The sequence below is a fragment of the Temnothorax americanus genome, unplaced genomic scaffold (genome assembly GCF_048541705.1).
Source record: "Temnothorax americanus isolate GAGA-0224 unplaced genomic scaffold, ASM4854170v1 Scaffold43, whole genome shotgun sequence".
NCBI lineage: Eukaryota > Metazoa > Arthropoda > Insecta > Hymenoptera > Formicidae > Temnothorax > Temnothorax americanus.
In genome coordinates, this window is record NW_027509581.1 from 163,983 (window position 1) to 185,634 (window position 21,652).

General features: G+C 35.2%; 1 protein-coding gene across 5 annotated transcripts; it reads right to left on the reverse strand.

The window, feature by feature from the left end:
* Positions 1-635: 635 nt before the first annotated feature.
* Positions 636-21,300, reverse strand: Spred (Sprouty-related protein with EVH-1 domain). 5 transcript variants are annotated; one of them, XM_077416472.1, is made up of 7 exons: positions 21,030-21,300; positions 6,126-6,242; positions 5,739-6,042; positions 5,404-5,572; positions 2,521-2,582; positions 1,531-2,087; positions 636-1,136 (listed from the first exon to the last, which is right to left on the reverse strand). In XM_077416472.1, the coding sequence occupies exons 3-7, from the start codon at positions 6,006-6,008 to the stop codon at positions 980-982; spliced, it is 1,215 nt and encodes a 404-aa protein (XP_077272598.1). In that variant the 5' UTR covers positions 6,009-6,042; positions 6,126-6,242; positions 21,030-21,300; the 3' UTR covers positions 636-979. The 5 variants fall into 5 exon arrangements, with proteins under 5 accessions (XP_077272598.1, XP_077272599.1, XP_077272600.1 ...); XM_077416473.1 differs by lacking the exon at positions 21,030-21,300 and adding an exon at positions 6,949-7,074; XM_077416474.1 differs by lacking the exon at positions 21,030-21,300 and adding an exon at positions 6,822-6,913.
* Between the last annotated feature and the right edge of the window lie 352 nt (positions 21,301-21,652).

The window sequence follows — 21,652 nt, forward strand, 5'->3', positions numbered from 1 at the left end:
AAAATAAAAGATAAATTGTACATTTGCCTTCCAACATACTATCAAGTTTGTCAATTTTTGTTCATATTGTTAATTTAAAGAAACTTAGATATAATCGATAAAGTAAACACGCGTTTATGTCAATATGCAGAAATATGAAAATAAATTAGAAAAGAGTGGCTTATTGATTCGGCAATTTAAAATAATCTGATAACAGTGAACAGTTCACGATACATATTTACACCCTCCACACTGATAAATCCATCGAGACACACTTTCAGTTACCTTATTTATTTCTCCATTAGGTATCATTAGATATCATGAAGAACATCATTCAAACTGAGAATAGAAAATTTTCTTTCGTGATGAGACTCACAGAAGCTAACACTCTCACAATGTGCACCACATATCACAAATAGTTGGTCTGAAGTTCATTTGTTGATTTTCACAGTTTGAATATTCAAACTGTGTGTGTGTGTAACTAGTTGATTTCATCCAAAATTGTCCAATGTACACGTGAAATAAAATAATGCACTTTGCTCTAATAAAATATACAAAATGTATAGAATATATCGGGATTTTATACATGTGTGTGTGTGTGTGTGTGTGGTGTGTGTGTGTGTGTGTGTGTGTGTGTGTGTGTGTGTGTGTGTGTGTGTGTGTGTGTGTGTGTGTGTGTGTGTGTGTGTGTGTGTGTGTGTGTGTGTGTGTGTGTGTGTGTGTGTGTGTGTGTGTGTGTGTGTGTGTGTGTGTGTGTGTGTGTGTGTGTGTGTGTAAAACATCTAAATTAGGTCTTTTCTCTTTGACCAATTTTTTTTTCTTAGAGATGACTCTGATGGATAAGTGCGTGCACTGGAAACTGTCTACCCCTTTGATACCTCTGACAACGACCCATACTCAAATCATGACATTCATATACATTGGCGACTGCGTTGTATGATGTGGAAAAATTGCTTGAACCAATCGAATATGGAGCAGAGATATCAAAGGGTTCTTCCAGCTATTCCGTGGGATGGTGACGCCCGCCGCACACTCCGCAGGACATCCCGCACCAATGTACAGCTTTAAGAGGAGGATATATCCACAAGCAAGGGACGATGATTGACAACAAGGCCAAACCGCACCATCTTCGTCCCCATCCTTCTTCTGTACTACAACTGATTTGACATTTTGTAATTTACTCGAATGTTGCACAATCAATACTAATCAACTAAATCTTTAAGAGATTGCATATATCGTAAAAAAGTATTTAATAACGATAGATACTAATGTATATAGCTTAAAAAGTAGCACACATCCAAAGATATTCCTTAAAAAAACTGATCTTACACTTTTTAGACAATCTTCGCAAGAAATTTAAAATGCAATAAATTCCTAAAAAATCCAAACTTTTGTAATACAAAACAATGTAAAACAAGTAGTTAGAAAATAATAATACAAATAATATAAATACAAATGTATATTAGTTAAATATATAAAATAAATAACACAATAATAAAGTTAAAAAGATACAAATCGCCTGACTATAGTTGTCTGAAATATTCTACTTACCTACAAGGATTTTGTGCAAAATCACCTTCGGCGTCACTCATGCAGTGATATAACATACATTGGGCACATGACAAACAAGAGACTGTCGCAATTCCACGCCTAATTAGATCAGGAGCATACTCGCAGGAACCTTTTGGATTATGTTGCTCCGAATACAGTTCTTGACAATGCTTGCAACGTAAACGTACATTACGTTTCATAGTATTCTTCGAAGGTTGCGATATTATTGTGTCTAGTTTCTTCAGAGAGCTTCCGCTATTAGAAGTATTATGTCCGTCTATTCTCTCACCCTTATGATCGTCAATAATAGGATACAGATATTCATGATTAAGTGTTGTAAGCTGCACATAGGGATAATTATCTGATCCAATGTCTGCGGCAGAAGCCAGAGGATGTTGCGTCGGTGGAGCTTTAATGGTGGAAGAACCACCGATGTAATGGATAGATCGGTGAGAGTCAGGAAGCTCCGAATATTGAGAATAATTCGGCACTCGAAATCCATGAAGTGTATCCGAAGACGCACGTGGCTCAGGTGGTTCCACTGGCAAATTCAAAGTCTGTAAATTTTGATAATTTTAATAAATTAGTAGATATGACTAGATTATAACGCGCGCTTCGCGCGCGCTTTGTGATGTTTTTTATTTGTTATTATCTATGCAAAAAACGGTAAATGTGTATTTTACAAAATTTCAAGAAAATCGGAGGAGAGAGCGTTATACTGAACATTTACCCAAAAAACATTTGTACACTCGATCAATCGACTGAATCGAGACGACCAATCACGTTCGCAATAACACGGCAACAATTGCAAACGCGATTCGACCAACTTTAGGGTTTTATACCGCTTTTATAAAAGGACCTTTTTTTTAGATAAGAAACTGTCGTTTTATCTTTCCTTTCGATTTATTTCGCTATAACTTTTCTCCTTCATCATAATTAATGTCTTCTCGATTAAAATTAATAGATTATAGAAAAAATAAATTTTTTTACCATGAAAACATCTTCATCCCCAGCGTCTGGAACATCGGTAGTCAACGTTAAATCAGACAAACCTATCGCATTAAAACATAAAATTTCCCAATAAGATCGTATCAAAAAGCAAAAAATGATAAAATATGAATTTAAAGCTGTTGAGCTTACCATTTACGTAATCCGTAATAAATTGCAGCAAAATGATTAGTGCGAACGAGTTAATAAGATATCATAAAAAATTCTTGTAATATTTATTTAATAGTTACTCTGTGACACACACACACACACACACACACACACACACACACGCACACGCACACGCACACGCACACGCACACGCACACACACACACACACACACAATATAGATGACTTTGACGTAACATTTTAATCGCATGACGTATGAATATCGTGCAATTCACATTTTATTAATACTCAAATTTAATGGGTAAAAGTAGATAGAACGTCCACGTAATCACAAAGAAAAAAAATAGTAAAAAATGTCATCCACTCTGTCGCAAAAAAATCCCAATGTATACTATATATGTATAAGTGTTTATTCGTTAAGGAGGTTGGCGCGTTTAATAAAATATAAGACAAGTCTATAATACATGTACATAATATGAAAGTTAATTATATCAACATGTAAAAAAAATTTCATTGACTTTTACCGTTTTGAAGATATTTAATTCTAAATGTATAAAATTTTACATTACAAATATATGCAAAACCTTGCTTATCTGTGGTATTTTCTTTTAATTTGAGACATTTGGATATAAAACAGAAATTTAAAAAATCGTTATAACTACCTAGATAGCAAAGCGTGTCTGAGCAAAATAGCGCAAACCTGTGATTGCTTATGATGCTGGCAACTTGCCGTACATTTGCTTCAATTGATTTCGAGCAATTTAATATTTGAAGCAACACGCAGGAAACATTGGATGTATTGCCAGCAATTTGTCGGTAAGAGAACATGCAGCATCAAATTTACTTCGCGTTGCTAATAATGCATTGTGTGATTCTATGAATTATTACAGCAACATGACAGCAACCCAGATAGCACGCATGTCTACAAGATGTCTAAAAGATGTCTTTACGACGTCTTTTAGACATACTTGCTGTCTAGGAACAGCTCGAATTTTGAATCAACGATTTTAGACCGCAGCATAAGTTGCCAACAGTTAAGTTGCTGCGAAGTTGCTATACAAAATTGTTATATCATGAAGGCATCAACTTGCCGATAAATGCGGACTCAGTTGCCACAATTCTGATAGCAACACACTCTATGTTGTCGGCAATATGCCAGCAACAATGCAGACACGTTGCTATCTGGGAATGCGGGACACGTTGCTATCTGAGTACAAAGTAAACATTTAAGTTCGTTGTGGCAAAGTTTTATCTAAATTGACCGTACAGTTTAAAAGAAATTTATATTTTTCAATAAAAAAAAGCAAGAATATTTGACAAATGGATGACGCATATAACGTGCAACGTAACATGTATGGCTGCGGTCCGACTCACGCTCACAGCGTTGAAAGTATCGTTCTATCTTTGTTTGATATTCAATGTGCAACGAAGACAGAATAATGCTTACAGCGTTTGAGTGTGAATCGGACCGCAGCCTATGACTGTCACTTGCTGTCAGTTATCGCAATCAAATGAGCGTCTTATAATTTTCATTTTGTCATTTTTACATATAAAACTATTATGTATAATGACATTAGCGAATTAGATATTGTTTATGTTTTTATATTATTATTTTAATCAATTTTAAAAATAAACTGTTTATTGACTAGGAAGTAGCGCGACAACCTCCTTAAGGTATTCCTTTCATGACACCAAAGTCTTAAGAATTAACTGATTTTTTGGTACGAGAAAGTTAAAATGCATATCTTTACGCTAGAAAAAAATTAAACCACATTACCGAACGTATAAAGAAGAATTATGACTTTGAAAATTCGATATTTATATGTGACGTTATCGAAAAAGTCTATTTTCCATATTTCAATGTAATAATTTGTTTATCAAATATCTTAAGATATTAAATATTAACTGCGCTACACACACATATTCGCTAAACTCTATATTTTCGATAGTGCCAATAAAAATACAGAGTCACCCAAATATTTAAACAAAATATTTATGTTACAAGTTGATTTGAAATGTGGTTTATAGATAAATATTTTTAATGGCGACTTTCAAGGAATTATTTGGCAACACTGTGCGCTCATGTCACACTTCAGTTCATCACGTACCGTTTATTATCAACTATTTATTATGTTTAAAAAAAAAATAATCCAAAAAATTGTCCTTTATTTTTGCTCACATTACTCCTCACTTTATGTTTTTTATCACTCATTATTATTATAAAATTTCTCTTTGATAAAAAGAAAATGTCACAATATTCTTTGATTAATGAAATTGACACTTACATTGACATTTTTGTTATCAACTTCACATTTTACAATCGGCGCCCTGAAAAGCGCAACGTTGCCATATTGTTCTGACAGTAAAATTTACCGAAAAATGAAAAATTTCTAAATACACATAATATTTTCACTTTTTTCTTATAATTAAACATAATAATCAATTATAACTTGATTTTATATAAGTTTAATGCAATATACAAGAGTTTGCTGAGGCCCTGCTTAAGCGCCTACAAAATACGCTCCTCCGTGAAAGGAATACCTTAACTATATACATTTATGCAATTGAAACAAGTATATTGAGACTTCGCAAACAAAAAAAAGAATAAAGTACAGAAAGAACAAACTAAACAGATCAAGTTGTATACTGTAACTTGGAAATTTATGATACATTATAAATGCATTTTTTTAATATTAACAATTATTCTGAATAATAATCTCTTAAAATTAATCTTGTTTAGGAAAATTCTGTGTACCTTCCAATAGTTCCTCAACTGCTGTTCGAACACCTTTGTCAAATGCCCTTGCGTCGGCAGCTGTTTGAAACGTTAAACCAAACTTCTTCTCCCCTGTCCGCCAGTGATGAAAAGTTGGCATTACTTTATTATATTCGAAATCTTTTTTAATCGTACAACTAAGAACAACCTGAAAAAAAAAGATTTATTTTTATACAAGTCATGTACAATACCATATACATTCATGTATTCATGTTATATTTTACACAAACTACGATTTAAACTGTACTAAAGCAGCTTTTGTTTAGATATCTTCTTTAAATAATAAAATATTTATAAAATATAGCAAGACCTACCGATTGATCGGTAATACGTTTCCCATAAATAAGATATTCATGTTTTCTTTTATTTGCGCCAGGCGGGGAGATATTGGAAGATCCATGGTTCTGAAGACCGACTGCATTGGAGACGGAATTCGTAGGATTAGTCGTGGTAGAAATAGTGGTTCCATTAGTATTGTTTATTTGATGTACTCCTGAGGGAGTGACTCTACGTCTGACTGAGACATTCGCTAATCCACCACCGCTCAAAGGAACCCAACCACCGGAACTGTCATCTCTCGTCATTACCTGGGCATGGACCCTTACCAGATAATTACCACTGCAAAAAACAAATGTGACAGTTATTATATCATGTATCACTCATATACGCATGTTTATCAAAGTAAAATAATAGACACATACACAACATGTCTAATTCCAATAGTAATACAGTAGGTGTGTGTGAAGCTGGCGTCTCATTTTGCAGAAACACACAAACTACTGAGAGTTCTGGCTTCCTTTTCAATAGTTCTAGAGTTCCTGATAGTTTAAACAAATAGTTCTGGTCATTAAAGCCAAAAAATGCGTTAGTGCAAACTGAGACACCGCAGGTTCACGCAGCGTCTCACTTTGTCCTGCGAAAGTTTCCGGTATGGTATTTGTAAGATTTTAAAAGATCTATAGTTCTACATGAGTTCTAGGAAGAGTTCTGGCGATAAACATTGTTTTTTTTTTATTTTTAAATAATTTTTATCGCCGAGAAACCTGCAGGGTAAGACACATTTTCGACAGTTCTGTGAGTTCCATTATAATTTTCGTGTAGTTCTGAATGTGTTCTAACGTTTTCTAAAAAGTTCTGACAATAAGCATTATTTATTCATTTTTTAAATAATTTTTATTCTTTTTAGAAGAGAATTCTCTGTAGAAATCTTTAGAAAATATTAGAACACGTTCAGAACTACACCAGAATTATAATCAAGAGACACAGTAGTGTCTCTCGGTAGTGCATGCGAAGCGAAACCGCACCGTGACTCTTTTACGCGACGCGGACGAGTTGCAAGTAAAGGCTATTCTACAATTGCGTAAGCGTGGTCGTAAGTGGTTGTAAGAGTGTTGTACGGCGTGGTTGTAGAGCGGTACTGCGGTTGTAAAGCGTGTTGTGGAAGATGGTTGAACTTCATCTTTCACGACTACGCCAGATGTGAACGTAAGATAAATATCCCAGTGCGGAGTGCGGGACACGTACCAGTGTCCGACCACAGATAATCTGTGCCAATATTCACTGCGAGTACTGAAAATCTATAGTTTACGTAACGTACACTATAGATTTTCAGTACTGACAGTGAATATCGGAACGCAGTCTGTGAGAGGCCATCCCGGCATTTTCCGTCAATTTTTGTGTGTTGCGTGTTTCGACGCGCCACCTGAAAAAGTGCGCGTAAACTACGTCGTTTCGCTCGGTAACCGCACATGGTTTGCGTCCGTGCTAATGGTTCGTGTCCGAACTAGCCAGGCCGCGCTCGGCCGGCCCGGCGCACAGTGGAGCCGTTTGCGCGAATCGCGGAAAAAATTATGTTACTTGTAAAATATGCAATGAATGATCATAGAACCTTCAATTTTTATATAAGTCAACATTGAAAGGTTCTATATAAATGTTCTTATAAATTAATGATAGGAACAAGTATTTGATTGAAATTAAATAAAAATTCAATTTACATTTAATTTACGTATAAAAGCAAAGTAATCCTTGCATCTCATCGTTTAAGTCTAAATTTTTTTTATGTGGTTTACTTCTTAAACTAGTTATTAACGGATCGGATGACACGAGCATCATATGCATAACATTTTCATTTGTAAACAGACGGCTACATTTTCTACTATGATTAAGTCGATATCGTTTATAGTCCTTATTTCTTGCCTTTTGAGCTTCTTCCGATAAGGTTCAAACAGCATAACGCTGCATTTTCTATAATTTCCTTACCGTGAAGAAGAATTTTATGAACGGTAATTGGCATAAAGTACCAAGAATATTTTTCAATAAATATTTACGCTGCCTTGTACGCATAAGAACCGAATTTTTCTGAATTTATTTCTTCACCATAATTAATCGTTTATAATATTGTGGAAAATCTTCTGATCAATTCCTCGTCAACTCCAGTTCTTTCTGCTGTGATTTTTGGATGAGAAAAAAATCGTCGAGAAGTATTTCCGTCATTAGATGATCCGGAACCTTGTTTAACGATGTCTACCGCCCTCAGTCCAAGTTTATTATAAAAAGCGTCTTGTATTCTTTTTTTGGTTTCTTCTTTTTGAACGCGGGTTTCTGGCGTTGTTGACCACTTCTTGAAAGACAAATTGTAGGCAATATGTAATATATACATTCCATGAATTTGATTCGTGCGTGCAAGGGTGACATTCCTAATTTGAGTGCCTCTTCTTTGTTTGACCTTTTATTAATTTCTGTTAAGTTGTTCATTTGAGATGGTTTGGATCCACAAATGAAGCACACGAAGATGATGAAGGCGTGTGGGTTACAGCTTGAGCTACCTTACCGTCTATCATCGTAAATATCATTTGATGATTTATTTTTGTGGGCGCTTGCCACTTACGCTGGGGCGTCGCGTGCCCTTCGCAGAGGATATGTCGCAGAGTGGATCTTCTGAGCGATGGGCTAAATGGGGTAAAAAGTTCACTCAGATATGCTGGCGAGCCCATGTAGATGATACGATACATCTGACAGCCAAGAAAATACAATCTTCTATTTTCTACGGACAGCCACCCTAGGCGTCGTCGATATTGCGTTATATGCTCGTCTTTCCGCTTTCCGCAAATCAAAGATAAATCTGATACAGCAGTTTACAAGTCTCTGTAACTTCAGATTAAGTTCCTTGCTCAAGCCATGATAGACAAGGCAGCAGTAGTCCAAGTGGGGTAGTACCAGAGATGTTACCAGTTTGATTCTAAGTTCGGTGGAAAGAGAATTCTTATTGAATTTAAATTTATACAACGCATGATGAACTCTCTGCGAGAGAGAGAGAGAGAGAGAGAGGGAGAGAGAGAGAGAGAGAGAGAGAGAGAGAGAGAGAGAGAGAGAAAGAGATTATTTGCGTGTTTTATTACATATGTTCTCCGGGGCGAAGCCCGGGTAACCAGCTAGTATATATATATATATATATACATATATATATATATATATATATATATGTATATATATGTATGTATGTATAACATTAACATAATTATTTTTTAAACCACCTTTAATTACAATAATTAAATTATTTATAATATATTCAACCAATTTATTCAACCAATTAACAATTTTTAAAATAAGTAATTTACCTAAGACTATTTATTATTTAAAAAATTAATAATTATTTTCCACTAATTTTTCATTTTCAAATTAGTAGTAATTTATTTTTTAACTATTAATTATTTTAATAATAAAAAATTTATTTCTATTAATTACCAATTTTTTTTTGCAAAAAAAAATTAATTCATTTTTACCTAAATACCTAACTTTCACAAACTAGTTTATCTGACAAATTACCAATTCTTTAAGTAATATGTAATTCACTTTTACCTAAATATTATTAATTTTTATATAATTAGTATTTATTTGTCACTATATATATATTACTAATTTGCTAATTCAATAAAATTTAATTTGTTGTTATTGCTAATTTCGTAAAAACTAAAAAAGTAAAAAATGGAAACTTTTGCCGATCCTTGCTTAACATTACAAAATGCGTGATATCAGTATAAAATTACCTTTTTTTAAAAAGTTAAAAAAAGGCTAAGTATTTTATTTACACGCGCAATGTATTTTGTAAATTCAAAAATTTAATTTAAATGGTAGCTTTATTTCTCCTTAACAAAATTATCACAAAATATCGTTACCTAACTCAACCTAAGTGATATGTATAAATCCAAAAATCCAACTTAAGTGGTAGTAGCTTCAGGTTTTCCTTAACAAAATTATTATATCACAAATTTGTGTTACCTAACTTAACCCAAGTAACATGTATTTAAAAAAAAGATGTGAAATCTTTAAACTGCGCCAATTACAAAGAGAATATATATTGCTTTAAAAAATACTTGTTATGCAACTACTTTTAAAAAATAAAACTCAAGTGGTACATATTTTTGTGTTCCTATTCAAGGGTCTTTCTATTCCAACTCAACTGGTAGTGTGTAGCTTTAATTAAAATAAAATAAATAAATTTTTCTTGTCAAAACAACGGCGCAGCTAGACTTCAAAATTTAATAAAGTACTAAAATTTTTGATTAAATAAAAAAACAATAAACATAATTTAGAGAAGAATGTGACAAGAGTAAAAAAAGCAGCGCCAAGTTTTTTTACAAGAAAAATTTATTTTATTTTAATTAAATTTTTGTATTTTGTACTGTTAACTCTTTAATTCTTTGTGATTAAAATAATTCTTTGTAATATTATAATTTTGTTGAATAGAATTAAAGCTACTAGCACTTGGGTTGGAATAGAAAGACCCTTGAATGGGGACACAAAGATATGTACCACTTGAGTTTTATTTTATAAAAGTAGTTGCATAACAATTATTTTTCAAAGATATATGTATATTCTCTTTGTAATTGGCGCAATTTATAGATTTCACATCTTTTTTAAAATACATGTCACTTGGGTTAAGTTAGGTAACACAAATTTGTGATATAATAATTTTGTTAAGGAAAACCTGAAGCTTACCACTTAGGTTGGATTTTTGGATTTATACATATTATTACATATCAATTAGGTTGAGTTAGGTAATGTAATTTTGTGATATGATTTTGTTAAGGAGAAATAAAGCTACCATTTTAAGGTGTAATATCACCTTGTGTGCCGAAAAAAAAGTAGAGTTATATTTTTGAATATATTTAAAAAAAATAAAAAAATTTATTCATATTCAGTTTTATGCATATGAAAGTACATGTCTTAAAGTACATAAAAATATTTTTTTCAGATTTTTTAAAAACAAAATGGTGGCATGTCAGCTCTCGCAATAGTACGCCTCTCTTTTCGTTGACCGCACTGGGCGTACCGCTACAAGTCGCAATTTTGCAGCTAGAACAAATAACTGTCCTTCCAAATTAAGATTATATGTTCGTCTTCATTCTTTCTGGCAGAAGTAAAAAAATATGCAAAAAAAAGTTACAAGGTGATATTACCCCTTAAGTTAAATTTTTGAATTTACAAAATACATTGCGCGTAAACTTGGCGTCTTTTTTTACCTTTTTTAAAAAAAGGTATAGAACTTACAGACCCCTATCGAAAATCGGCCCGCGTCTCACCCATATAAAAGGTCTCTCTCTCTCTCTCTCTCTCTCTCTCTCTCTCTCTCTCTCTCTCTCTCTCTCCTCTCTCTCTCTCTCTCTCTCTCTAGCAGCGCCAAGTTTTTTGACAAGAAAAATTTATGTATTTTAATAAAATATTTTTATTTTTTGTACTGTTACCTCTGTAATTCTTTGCGATGCGATTAAATCTTTTAAAATACATATATAAACTTTGTATTTAAATACCTTGTATTCCCTTGTTGGGTTTAAATATTTTAATACTGTTACCTCTGTGTAATTCTTCATGATTCAATTTTTTATTCTAATCGAAGAAAAGCAGTAGTAATATTATACCTCGAAAAACCTAAGTAACAAGTGGCAGACGTAATCTTTGTATCTCGAAAAATATACTGAGAAAAAAAATTGTTAATCCCAAGAAATATTTAGTTTGATACGTTCAACTAAACATTTTAGTTAGTTAACTAAATATTAGTTGTTTCAACAATTTATTTCGTTTCTTTAATCAAGAATTAATTAATTCAACTAATGTTTAGTTAACTAACTAAAATGTTTAGTTGAACGTATCGGACTAAATATTTCTTGGGATTGACAAATTTTTTTCTCAGTGTATGTTCTCTGTAATTGGCGCTGTAATTTAAAAAGAGATATCATTTCTTTTTTGTAATTGTAATAATAGATCACTTGAAGCGCGACTCATTTTTTGATAAGGTAACGTAATTTTGTGATGAGATTTTGGAGATACAAAGCTTACGTCCACCACTTGTTACTTAGGTTTTTTCGAGGTATAATACTACTACTTTGTTTTTTTTTTAGGTGAAGATACCACTGTTTAGGTTTTTTCGAGATTTTCAAGATACAAAGATTTCGTCTACCACTTGTTACTTAGATTTTTTTAAGGTATAATACTACCACTGTTTTTTTTTTTCGAGGTAACAACATATACACTACTATGCGTGTACTTGGCGCCTTTCTTTACCTTTTTTTAAAAAAGGTAATTTTGTACAGATATCACGCCTTTTTGTAGTATTACGCATTGTATAAACAGTATGTACAAGGTGTTATTTCGAGGTATAATACTACCACTTTGTTTTTTTCGAGGTAACAACATAATACATATATGTACTACTATGCGTGTACTTGGCGCATTTTTTTTACCTTTTTTTAAAAAAGGTAATTTTGTACGGATATCACGCCTTTTTGTAGTGTTACGCATCTTAATCTTAACAAAAAAAAATTACACCTTATAAAGAAATGTGTCTGAAGTTGTAAATATATATATATACACATTGCCGGACATTGCTTTTATGTATAATATGCATGTATATTACGTTGCTTGTATAAATTATTTCTTACCAACTTTTTCCAAAAATTATTTTTACGTCAGACATAATTTTAATTCATCCAATTTTTATTATGTCTAAACATAATTTTTGTCCAATTTTTATTATGTCTAGACATAATTTTAATTCAGCGATTTTTATTATGTCATGACATAATTTTAATTCTGCCGCTAAGGAAATTTTAAGTCGATTTTTATGAATCAAGCTTGAATTCAATGTTTAGGTGTCCCAGGTTGCCGATGACGAGGTCCACATAGCGCGCTCTATAGTTTTCGGTGTCCAGGTGTATTAATACCTTGAATTTGATGGCCACGTGTTCCAAGTTGCCGATGACGAGGTCCACATAGTGCGCTTCGTAGTTTTCGGTGTCTACATGTATTAATACCTCGAATTCGATATCTACGTGTCCTACATTGGGTGCGTTCAGCCGATACTTTGCTAGCCTAGCAATCGTGAGCAGTCGCTCGTTTTCGCTCGTTTCCTCTTTTTTGACTTACTGGATTAAAAAGAGAAGAAACGAGCACAAACGAGCAACTGCTCACGATTGCTAGGCTAGCGGAGTATCGGCTGAACGCACCCATTCAGATTTAAAGTTATTAATACACCTAGACACCAAAAACTATGAAGCGCATTATGTGGACCTCGTCATCAGCAACCTGGGACACCTAGACATCAATTTCAAGGTATTAATACACGTAGACACCAAAAACTACGGAGCGCACTATGTGGACCTCGTCATCGGCAACCTGGGACACCTAGACATCGAATTCAACGTACAATTACACCTGGACACCAAAAACTATGAAGCGCATTATCTGGGACACGTGAACATCAAATTCGAGGTATTATTACACCTAGACACCGAAAAATACGGAGCGCGATATCTGGACCTCGTCATCGGCAACCTGGGACACGTGGACACCGAAAACTACGGAGCGCGATATCTGGACCTCGTCATCGGCAACCTGGGACACGTGGACACCGAAAACTACGGAGCGCACTATGTGGACCTTGTCATCGGCAACCTGGGATACCTAGACATCGAATTCAACGTACGATTACACCTGGACACCGAAAACTATGAAGCGCATTATCTGGATCCCGTCATCGGCAACCTGGGACTCGTGGACATCGAATTCAAGATATTAATACACGTAGACACCAAAAACTACGGAGCGCACTATGTGGACCTCGTCATCGGCAACCTGGGACACGTAGACATCGAATTCAACGTATTATTACACCTGGACACCGAAATCTATGAAGCGCATTATCTGGATCCCGTCATCGGCAACCTGAGACACGTGGACATCGAATTCAAGATATTAATACACGTAGACACCAAAAACTATGGAGCGCACTGTGTGGACCTCGTCATCGGCAACCTGGGACACGTAGACATCGCATTCAACGTATTATTACACCTGGACACCGAAAACTACGAAGCGCACTGTGTGGACCTCGTCATCGGCAACCTGGGACACGTGGACATCGAATTCAAGGTATTAATACACGTAGACACCGAAAACTACGGAGCGCACTATGTGGACCTCGTCATCGGCAACCTGGGACACGTAGACATCGCATTCAACATATTATTACACCTGGACACCGAAAACTACGAAGCGCACTGTGTGGACCTCGTCATCGGCAACCTGGGACACGTGGACATCGAATTCAACGTATTATTACACCTGGACACCGAAAACTATGAAGCGCACTGTGTGGACCTCGTCATCGGTAACCTGGGACACGTGGACATCGAATTCAAGGTATTAATACACGTAGACACCGAAAACTACGGAGCGCACTATGTGGACCTCGTCATCGGCAACCTGGGACACCTAGACATCGAATTCAACGTACGATTACACCTGGACACCGAAAACTACGAAGCGCACTGTGTGGACCTCGTCATCGGCAACCTGAGACACGTGGACATCGAATTCAAGATATTAATACACGTAGACACCAAAAACTACGGAGCGCACTGTGTGGACCTCGTCATCGGCAACCTGGGACACGTAGACATCGAATTCAAGGTATTAATACACGTAGACACCGAAAACTACGGAACTCACTATCTAAATTTCATCATCGGCAACCTGGAACACCTAGACATCGCATTCAACGTATTATTACACCTGGACACCGAAAACTACGAAGCGCACTATGTAGACCTTGTCATCGGCAACCTGGGACACCTATACATCGAATTCAACGTACGATTACACCTGGACCCCGAAAACTATGAAGCGCACTATCTGGATCTCGTCATCGGCAACCTGGGACACGTAAACATCGAATTCGAAGTATTATTACACCTAGACACCGAAAACTACGGAGCGCGATATCTGGACCTCGTCATCAGCAACCTGGGACACCTAAACATAGAATTCAAGGTATAAATACACGTAGACACCTAAAACTACGGAACTCACTATCTAAATTTCATCATCGGCAACCTGGAACACCTAGACATCGCATTCAACGTATTATTACACCTGGACACCGAAAACTACGAAGCGCACTATGTAGACCTTGTCATCGGCAACCTGGGACACCTAGACATCGAATTCAACGTACGATTACACCTGGACACCAAAAACTATGAAGCGCACTATCTGGATCTCGTCATCGGCAACCTGGGACACGTGAACATCGAATTCGAAGTATTATTACACCTAGACACCGAAAACTACGGAGCGCGATATCTGGAACTCGTCATCAGCAACCTGGGACACCTAAACATCGAATTCAAGGTATAAATACACGTAGACACCGAAAACTACGGAACTCACTATCTAGACATCATCATCGGCAACCTGGAACACCTAGACATCGCATTCAACGTATTATTACACCTGGACACCAAAAACTACGAAGCGCACTATGTGGACCTCGTCATTGGCAACCTGGGACACCTAGACATCGAATTCAACGTACGATTACACCTGGACACCAAAAACTATGAAGCGCACTATCTGGACCTCGTCATCGGCAACCTGGGATACCTAGACATCGCATTCAAGCTTAATTCATAAGAATCGACTTAAAAATTCCCTAGCGGCATTTTCTGCCAAGCGTAGAGAATCTTCTTTTCCGTTAACTCAATATATATTATTTATATATATACCTAATTTACCTAAATAGAAATCTTCCTTCTGACCGATAAGTCTATCGACCTAATTTCGAAATACGCGCGCGATATCGAAACTAGCGATACCTGCGCCGCCAGCGTCGAAAAAGTGAAAGTAACGTTTCTGATTATGACGTCATCATATCAGACGTCGGCGTTAGTAGAAGTATCTTAAAAATAAATTTTCACATTTGGACTTTGCGTCGCAATATCTCCGCTCGTAGGGCACGTAGCGGAATATTATGAGAGAAACCCCCCCCTAATTGGACCCCAAGCTATCGATCAAGCCTACTTAGAACTTGATCCGTTCACTCGTTATCGAGATCTCAACATCTCGGGTACTCGCAACCCGTCGCGTCGCGTAAAAGAGTCACGGTCGGTCTCGCTCCGCGTGTACTTGGCGCGAGACACTACCGTGTCTCTTGATACCCGTAAATGTGGCTTTTTCGGCAATAAAAATTATAAATATAAAAATAAAAAAAAACCAATGTTATCGCCAGAACTCTTCCTCGTATATAGAACTATAGATCTTTTAAAATCTGGCAAATACTGTACCGGAAACTTTCGCAGGACAAAGTGAAACGCTGCGTGAACCGACGTCTCAGTTTGCACTGACGCGATTTTTGGCTTTAATGGCCAGAACTTTTTGTTTAAACTATCAGGAATTCTAGAACTTTGGAAAAGAAAGTCAAAACTCAATAGTTTGTGAGTTTCCGCAAAATGAGACGCCAGCTTCACACACACACACACAATACAGTAGTAACATTATTAAACGTTAAGATTAAATATCTCATAAAAAAAGACTATTTTACCAATTATACATTAATTTTTCAAAATTACTCTCTCTCGAGAACAAATTAAGTATAAAACAAATTTATTTTACACTATTGACAAGGGAACCTCACGAACTCGAAAATTCTGATTTTAATGAAACTTCCCGCACATGTAGGAGGGGTAAAAAGATGAATTTAAAATTTTTTGTTGCTGCTCAAGAACGGTTTTAAGGGGTGAAACCACCACTCATATTTAGAGCACCTTTTACTTTTCTCGATATGTCTCAAAAAATATTTGATATAAAAAAATGTTTCTTATTAAAGTTTTATAGTAAAATCTCCTCTATTCAACAACATTAATATAATATTTTTTAAAAATAATTTTTTAAACAAAATTTTGATTAAAAATTAGAAAAAAAATTTGTTTTTCAAAATTTTATTAATGTGGTTAAATAGAGATGTTTTTACCATAAAACTGTTATTTGAAACATTTTTTTATCTCGAATACTTTTTGAAATACACATAGAAATACACGAGAAATGCCGCTCTACACAAATATTCTTATATTCATATATAAGAATATTTATTATAAATATTAGTAATAAATATAATAGTAAAGGCTCACAAGATTAGAAATCAATCAAAGGAAGATGGAGCGTGGAGCATTAAACTGGAATATATGTATATGTACAGTATGTACATACATTACAATTCGATATTTTTATACGTAAGTATAGAATATATGAACACCAACACCTTGTTACGGCTCCACGCTCCATCTTCCTTTGATTGATTAGTAATATAAGAATACTTATTATACAAATATTCTTATACATTCTAAGGAACGCTGTCAACACGTATGGTAGCTTTTACGGAGAATATCATCAACCACAGAATTAATGCACGCTATCCGTTACATCCTTCACTCGTATACCTACTATTTTTATTTTGTTTACTTACGATAATTATGTGCAATTTTTGATAATGATCTTTTGTAAGTTAAGAAATGGAAAAACACGTTCTGTCAAGCGACATAATCATAACTTCTATATACATAATAAAAACAAAACCAAATAAATGACGAAATAAAATCAATATTTTATATAAATAAAAGTTAATAACACAGGATCACAAAAAAAATTTTGAAAAATTAACTGGGATCAGAGTAGGTGTTTCTTATAGATTTAAGGACACTGAATCCGAATTCGTAAACCGTTTTGCTCCATCACGTCTGTTTTTAGATAATCGAAAAAAATAGCGGAAAATCTGTAAAGATTGAAATAAACATTTGAAGAAAGAACAAAAGTAAGTATAACATCAAAGAAAGAGAAAAGGTATAACATCAAAATGCAGTCGCAGAACTAATTTAAATATATTTTAGTAAGTTAAATAAAGTGCAAAAAAGAAGGATGTTAAAAAAGAATCGATTTTCGCCCAAAAAAATGTAAGTAAAAGAAATAGTGTTTTTTGTAGATATTGATCTCCTGAATACAATAAAGCTATTAAAAAATTCGTGGTGCTTGGGGAACACCTTGGAAATTGAGCATTGGTGTATTTACAGAAATTCGGATAATATATGCTATATCATAAAATGTACTGGTGAAAGATTTTTTAGGAGAGGGAAAAAGGGGAAGAGTGTTTTGTGTGTGTGTGTGCGTGTGTGTGCGCGGGTGCATGTAGGCGTGCGTGTGTGCAGGTGCGCACATCCGCACACACGCGCACACTCGCACATACTCGTAGAGTAGAGCGGGGTCAAAAGTAACGCGGGGCGAAAATAACAACTCAAATATCTATAGTTATAGGCATAGATGCGCATACGTTTGTTGGTTAACGGATGAAGCTGAACAAGCTATAGTGTCTCAGAACGCCTGCGGCCTGGGTATTGAATGGACGTGTGTAATAAATAAAATATGTTTTTGAGGCCGTAAAGTAATTTCTTCCGACAATCTTAAATTTTGAATATAATATATCCACTGCAAGTGCACTTTTTCTTTTAGGTTAGATTTGAGTTTCTTTATTTTTGCTTATTATAATAATTATTACTTATTCATTTTTGGCATTTTATTATTAGAAATTTTAAGTCAAAGTTTAAAAGCATATTCGGGACGATTGTAACATCATTGTGTGGGGTCGAATGAAACGTTACAAATCGACTCTCTAGTCCTTAAAGACATTGTATTCCTATCATTTAAAGATATAAAAACAAAAAATGTTTATAATTAAATAAACAAAGTTAATGTTTTCTATAATTGATATAAAGAAGTTATGTTTTAATAGAATAAGATTTTATTTTACTTCTTTTGTATGAGAATATAAATATTTTAGTTTGTTTTTGTTAATATAAGAGAAATTATTATTTTTTATTGAATAAAGATTTTTTATTTTGATTATTTAAAATTGTTACTATCTATCTCCTATAGTGTTGCAACCGACCCGGAGTCGGGGGCGATTGTAACATTTTCCCTCGTTTATGTTTTTGATTAATAATTCTTATTTGGTTTATCACAAGATTTAAATAGGAGAATTTTCATAAAGTGAAATAATCACATTAACTTCGGGTATCAAGAATTATTCTTTTACTGTAATAGTTCTTCCACAATCAAGTTCTAAAGTCAAATTGTTACTTTTGACCTCGCTCTATCCTACCCGCACACGTACCCGCACCCGCCCCCGCACCCGCACCCGCACCCGCAACCGCACACGCACCCGCGCACGCACACACGCAACACATACACACACACGCACACACGCACGCACGCACGCACGCGCATGCACGCACGCGCATGCATACACAGGTGAATAAATTTAGAAATGTTTAGTAGGCGCTAAAATAAAAGTATCTCTATTTTATAATATCAAATAACGCAGCAAATATTTTTATATAAAATTTTTGAAAAAATTATTCGTTGCAGTTAAATACACATAGGTTCTTATATAAAACTTTCCACACATGTAGAGGAGGTAAAAAGAAATTTAGAAATTTTTTATTGCTGCCCAAAAACGGTTTTAAGGAGTAAAACCACCCCTCATAATATTAGAGCGGTTTTTTGCTTTTCTCGATATATTTCGAAAAGTATTCGAGATATCAAGAAATGTTTCAAATAAAAGTTTTATGATATAAACATCTATATTTAACCACATTAATAAAATTTTGAAAAATTTTAAATATTAAGATATATAAATATATGAATATATATTCCTATATTTACATCTTATATTTTATTCTTTTCCATTGTGCGTTATGTTTAATTATTAGTTCTAATTTTTATTCCCCTAATATTTAATATTTGTTCTTATTCTTAATATGTGATCTATTATACGCAGAGCCTTAGACTGGGAAAAGTTCTTCTTCATTCCGGATTATTCACTAGACTTAGCCCATCAGAATTACCATCTGTTTCACCTGTTCGCTTCAACATTACCTGGCTGATACACATTCAAAATAGCGGAAGAGGTCCGAAAAAGTCGGGAAGACTATATCGATTAAAAAGTGCCAAGTTTTTTCCGCGAGGGTACTTGTCAACTGCTCGATAAACAGGATAATAAAGTCATGGGAAATAATAGGGTTAATTTCGAACATTAAACTTATATTTGACGTTTTGCGAGTAAACTTTGAATCTTGTAAAAAAGGCACTAAATTAATTTATAAACTTAATATTTTATTAAAAGTATATATACAAGCTAATAGTCACCACGTGCAATAAATAACGTTAAAATCGAATCACATTTTTTAATTTTTAACTCGTGTATAGTATAACCTACATGATTTTATCTCATGGTGTTATTGCAAAAACATTTTCGATATATAGAGGGGTAAAAGCCATAGTAGTGTAAGTCAAATTTTCTAAGATATTGACTCGTGTGCGTAAATGCAATCTATATATAAATTGCATATATGCACACGAGTCAATATTTTAAAAAATTTGACTTACACCACTATGTTTTTACCCCTCCATATATTCGTATTATTTACGGATATTCTTGCGCAAATTTTACATTCAAGCCACAATTTAAAAAAATTTTTAAACTATCGAAATATAATTTGGACGAATGAGACTAGAGTTTCGTCGAAGATCACACGATTTCAGTATTTTCGCGAGTCTCGAGAATACATCGCGCAGACGATTTAGCCAGATGTTACACACACCGACATCGATTCAATGAATGAACGGGCGTTCATACATGAACATTGGATAGCACGTTATTAGAGGGTAGGAAGGGGGAAAGAAGGGAGGGAGAGAGGGAGGGGAAGAGAGAGAGAGAGAGAGAGAGAGAGAGAGAGAGAGAGAGAGAGAGAGAGAGAGAGAGAGAGAGAGAGAGAGGAGACGAGACGAATGGGAGACATAACAAGAGAGATAGAAAAAGAGAGAAGAGAATTGACAAACAAACAAACAAACAAAGGTATGAATCGGAAAAGAACGGACGTACGATAAACCACGGTAAATCTCGAGACATTTATAGAAGAGAGACCTGAGAAATTCTCATCGGCATTATTTCATTCTGTAACCCACAAACAAAATCTACGAAACGAGAGAGGAAAGAAAAAAAAGACCAAAACTTCGAGAAAAGAAAAAAAAGGACGGTAGTAGAAACATAAATCAGACAGGAGGTACGTCCAAATAACGCACGTATTCGATGTCATTTAAGGACAAAATTAACAACGACGAAGAAATGCGTGCGTTTCGCCGTAGAATGGAACGGTCTCGAAAAGGGACGTGTGCGACGGCAACACGAGGAGGACAAAAACTGTTCTTCGTTGCATACTTACTCGTCCGACGCCTCTGTCATGATTTGAAGTATCGAAGCCTTCACTCGAAGCCCACTCTCTCCCACACCTCACCATTTTCATCACATCTAAAAGACATTCGACCGTGCGCAACTCTATTCGCGGAGCTTTTTTAGACGAGTATCAACACCGACAGTACCGACACAGCGCTTCAGTCTTCCGCCGCGTTCTTCTCCCCCCTCCTCCTCCTCTTCCTCTTTCTCCTCCACCTTTACTTTGCACTACCCGTGCAGTTCATCCCCACACGCCCACCTGCCTTCGGTGCCACACACCGCACGACACACACAGCCTACCCAGAAGGCCAAAACCACACTCTCCACCACGCCTGCTTCAAGTTACCTCAATCGTTTTACTTCAGTCTCATCGATCGCACGCCTCTTCGCTTGTAAAGCTACGACTTTCCGTGAGAGACACTACCGTCACGAAAAACGCTTCGGTGCACCATGCGAGAGAAACGCGCTTACGCCCAACTTCGTAGCTTCCGATCGCAATCGTCACGACACGATTAAACGGATTAATCGTGATTTAATCGTGTATTAAGACCACGACAGGCATGCAGATAATACTCGGTTCAACAGAACCGACTGTTCGTTACCCGCGTTCAC

Bases quoted from the DNA above. Each gene is read 5' to 3' on its own strand.
- Spred (XM_077416470.1), bottom strand. From the start codon at position 21,049: ATGACAGAGGCGTCGGACGA. The intron at 6,043-21,029 runs GTAAGTATGCAA...TGTTTTTTGCAG, and splicing joins ATGACAGAGGCGTCGGACGA to TGGTAATTATCTGGTAAGGG. The intron at 1,137-1,530 runs GTAAGTAGAATA...ATGTCAAATCAG, and splicing joins TTTGCACAAAATCCTTGTAG to TTGTAGTACAGAAGAAGGAT.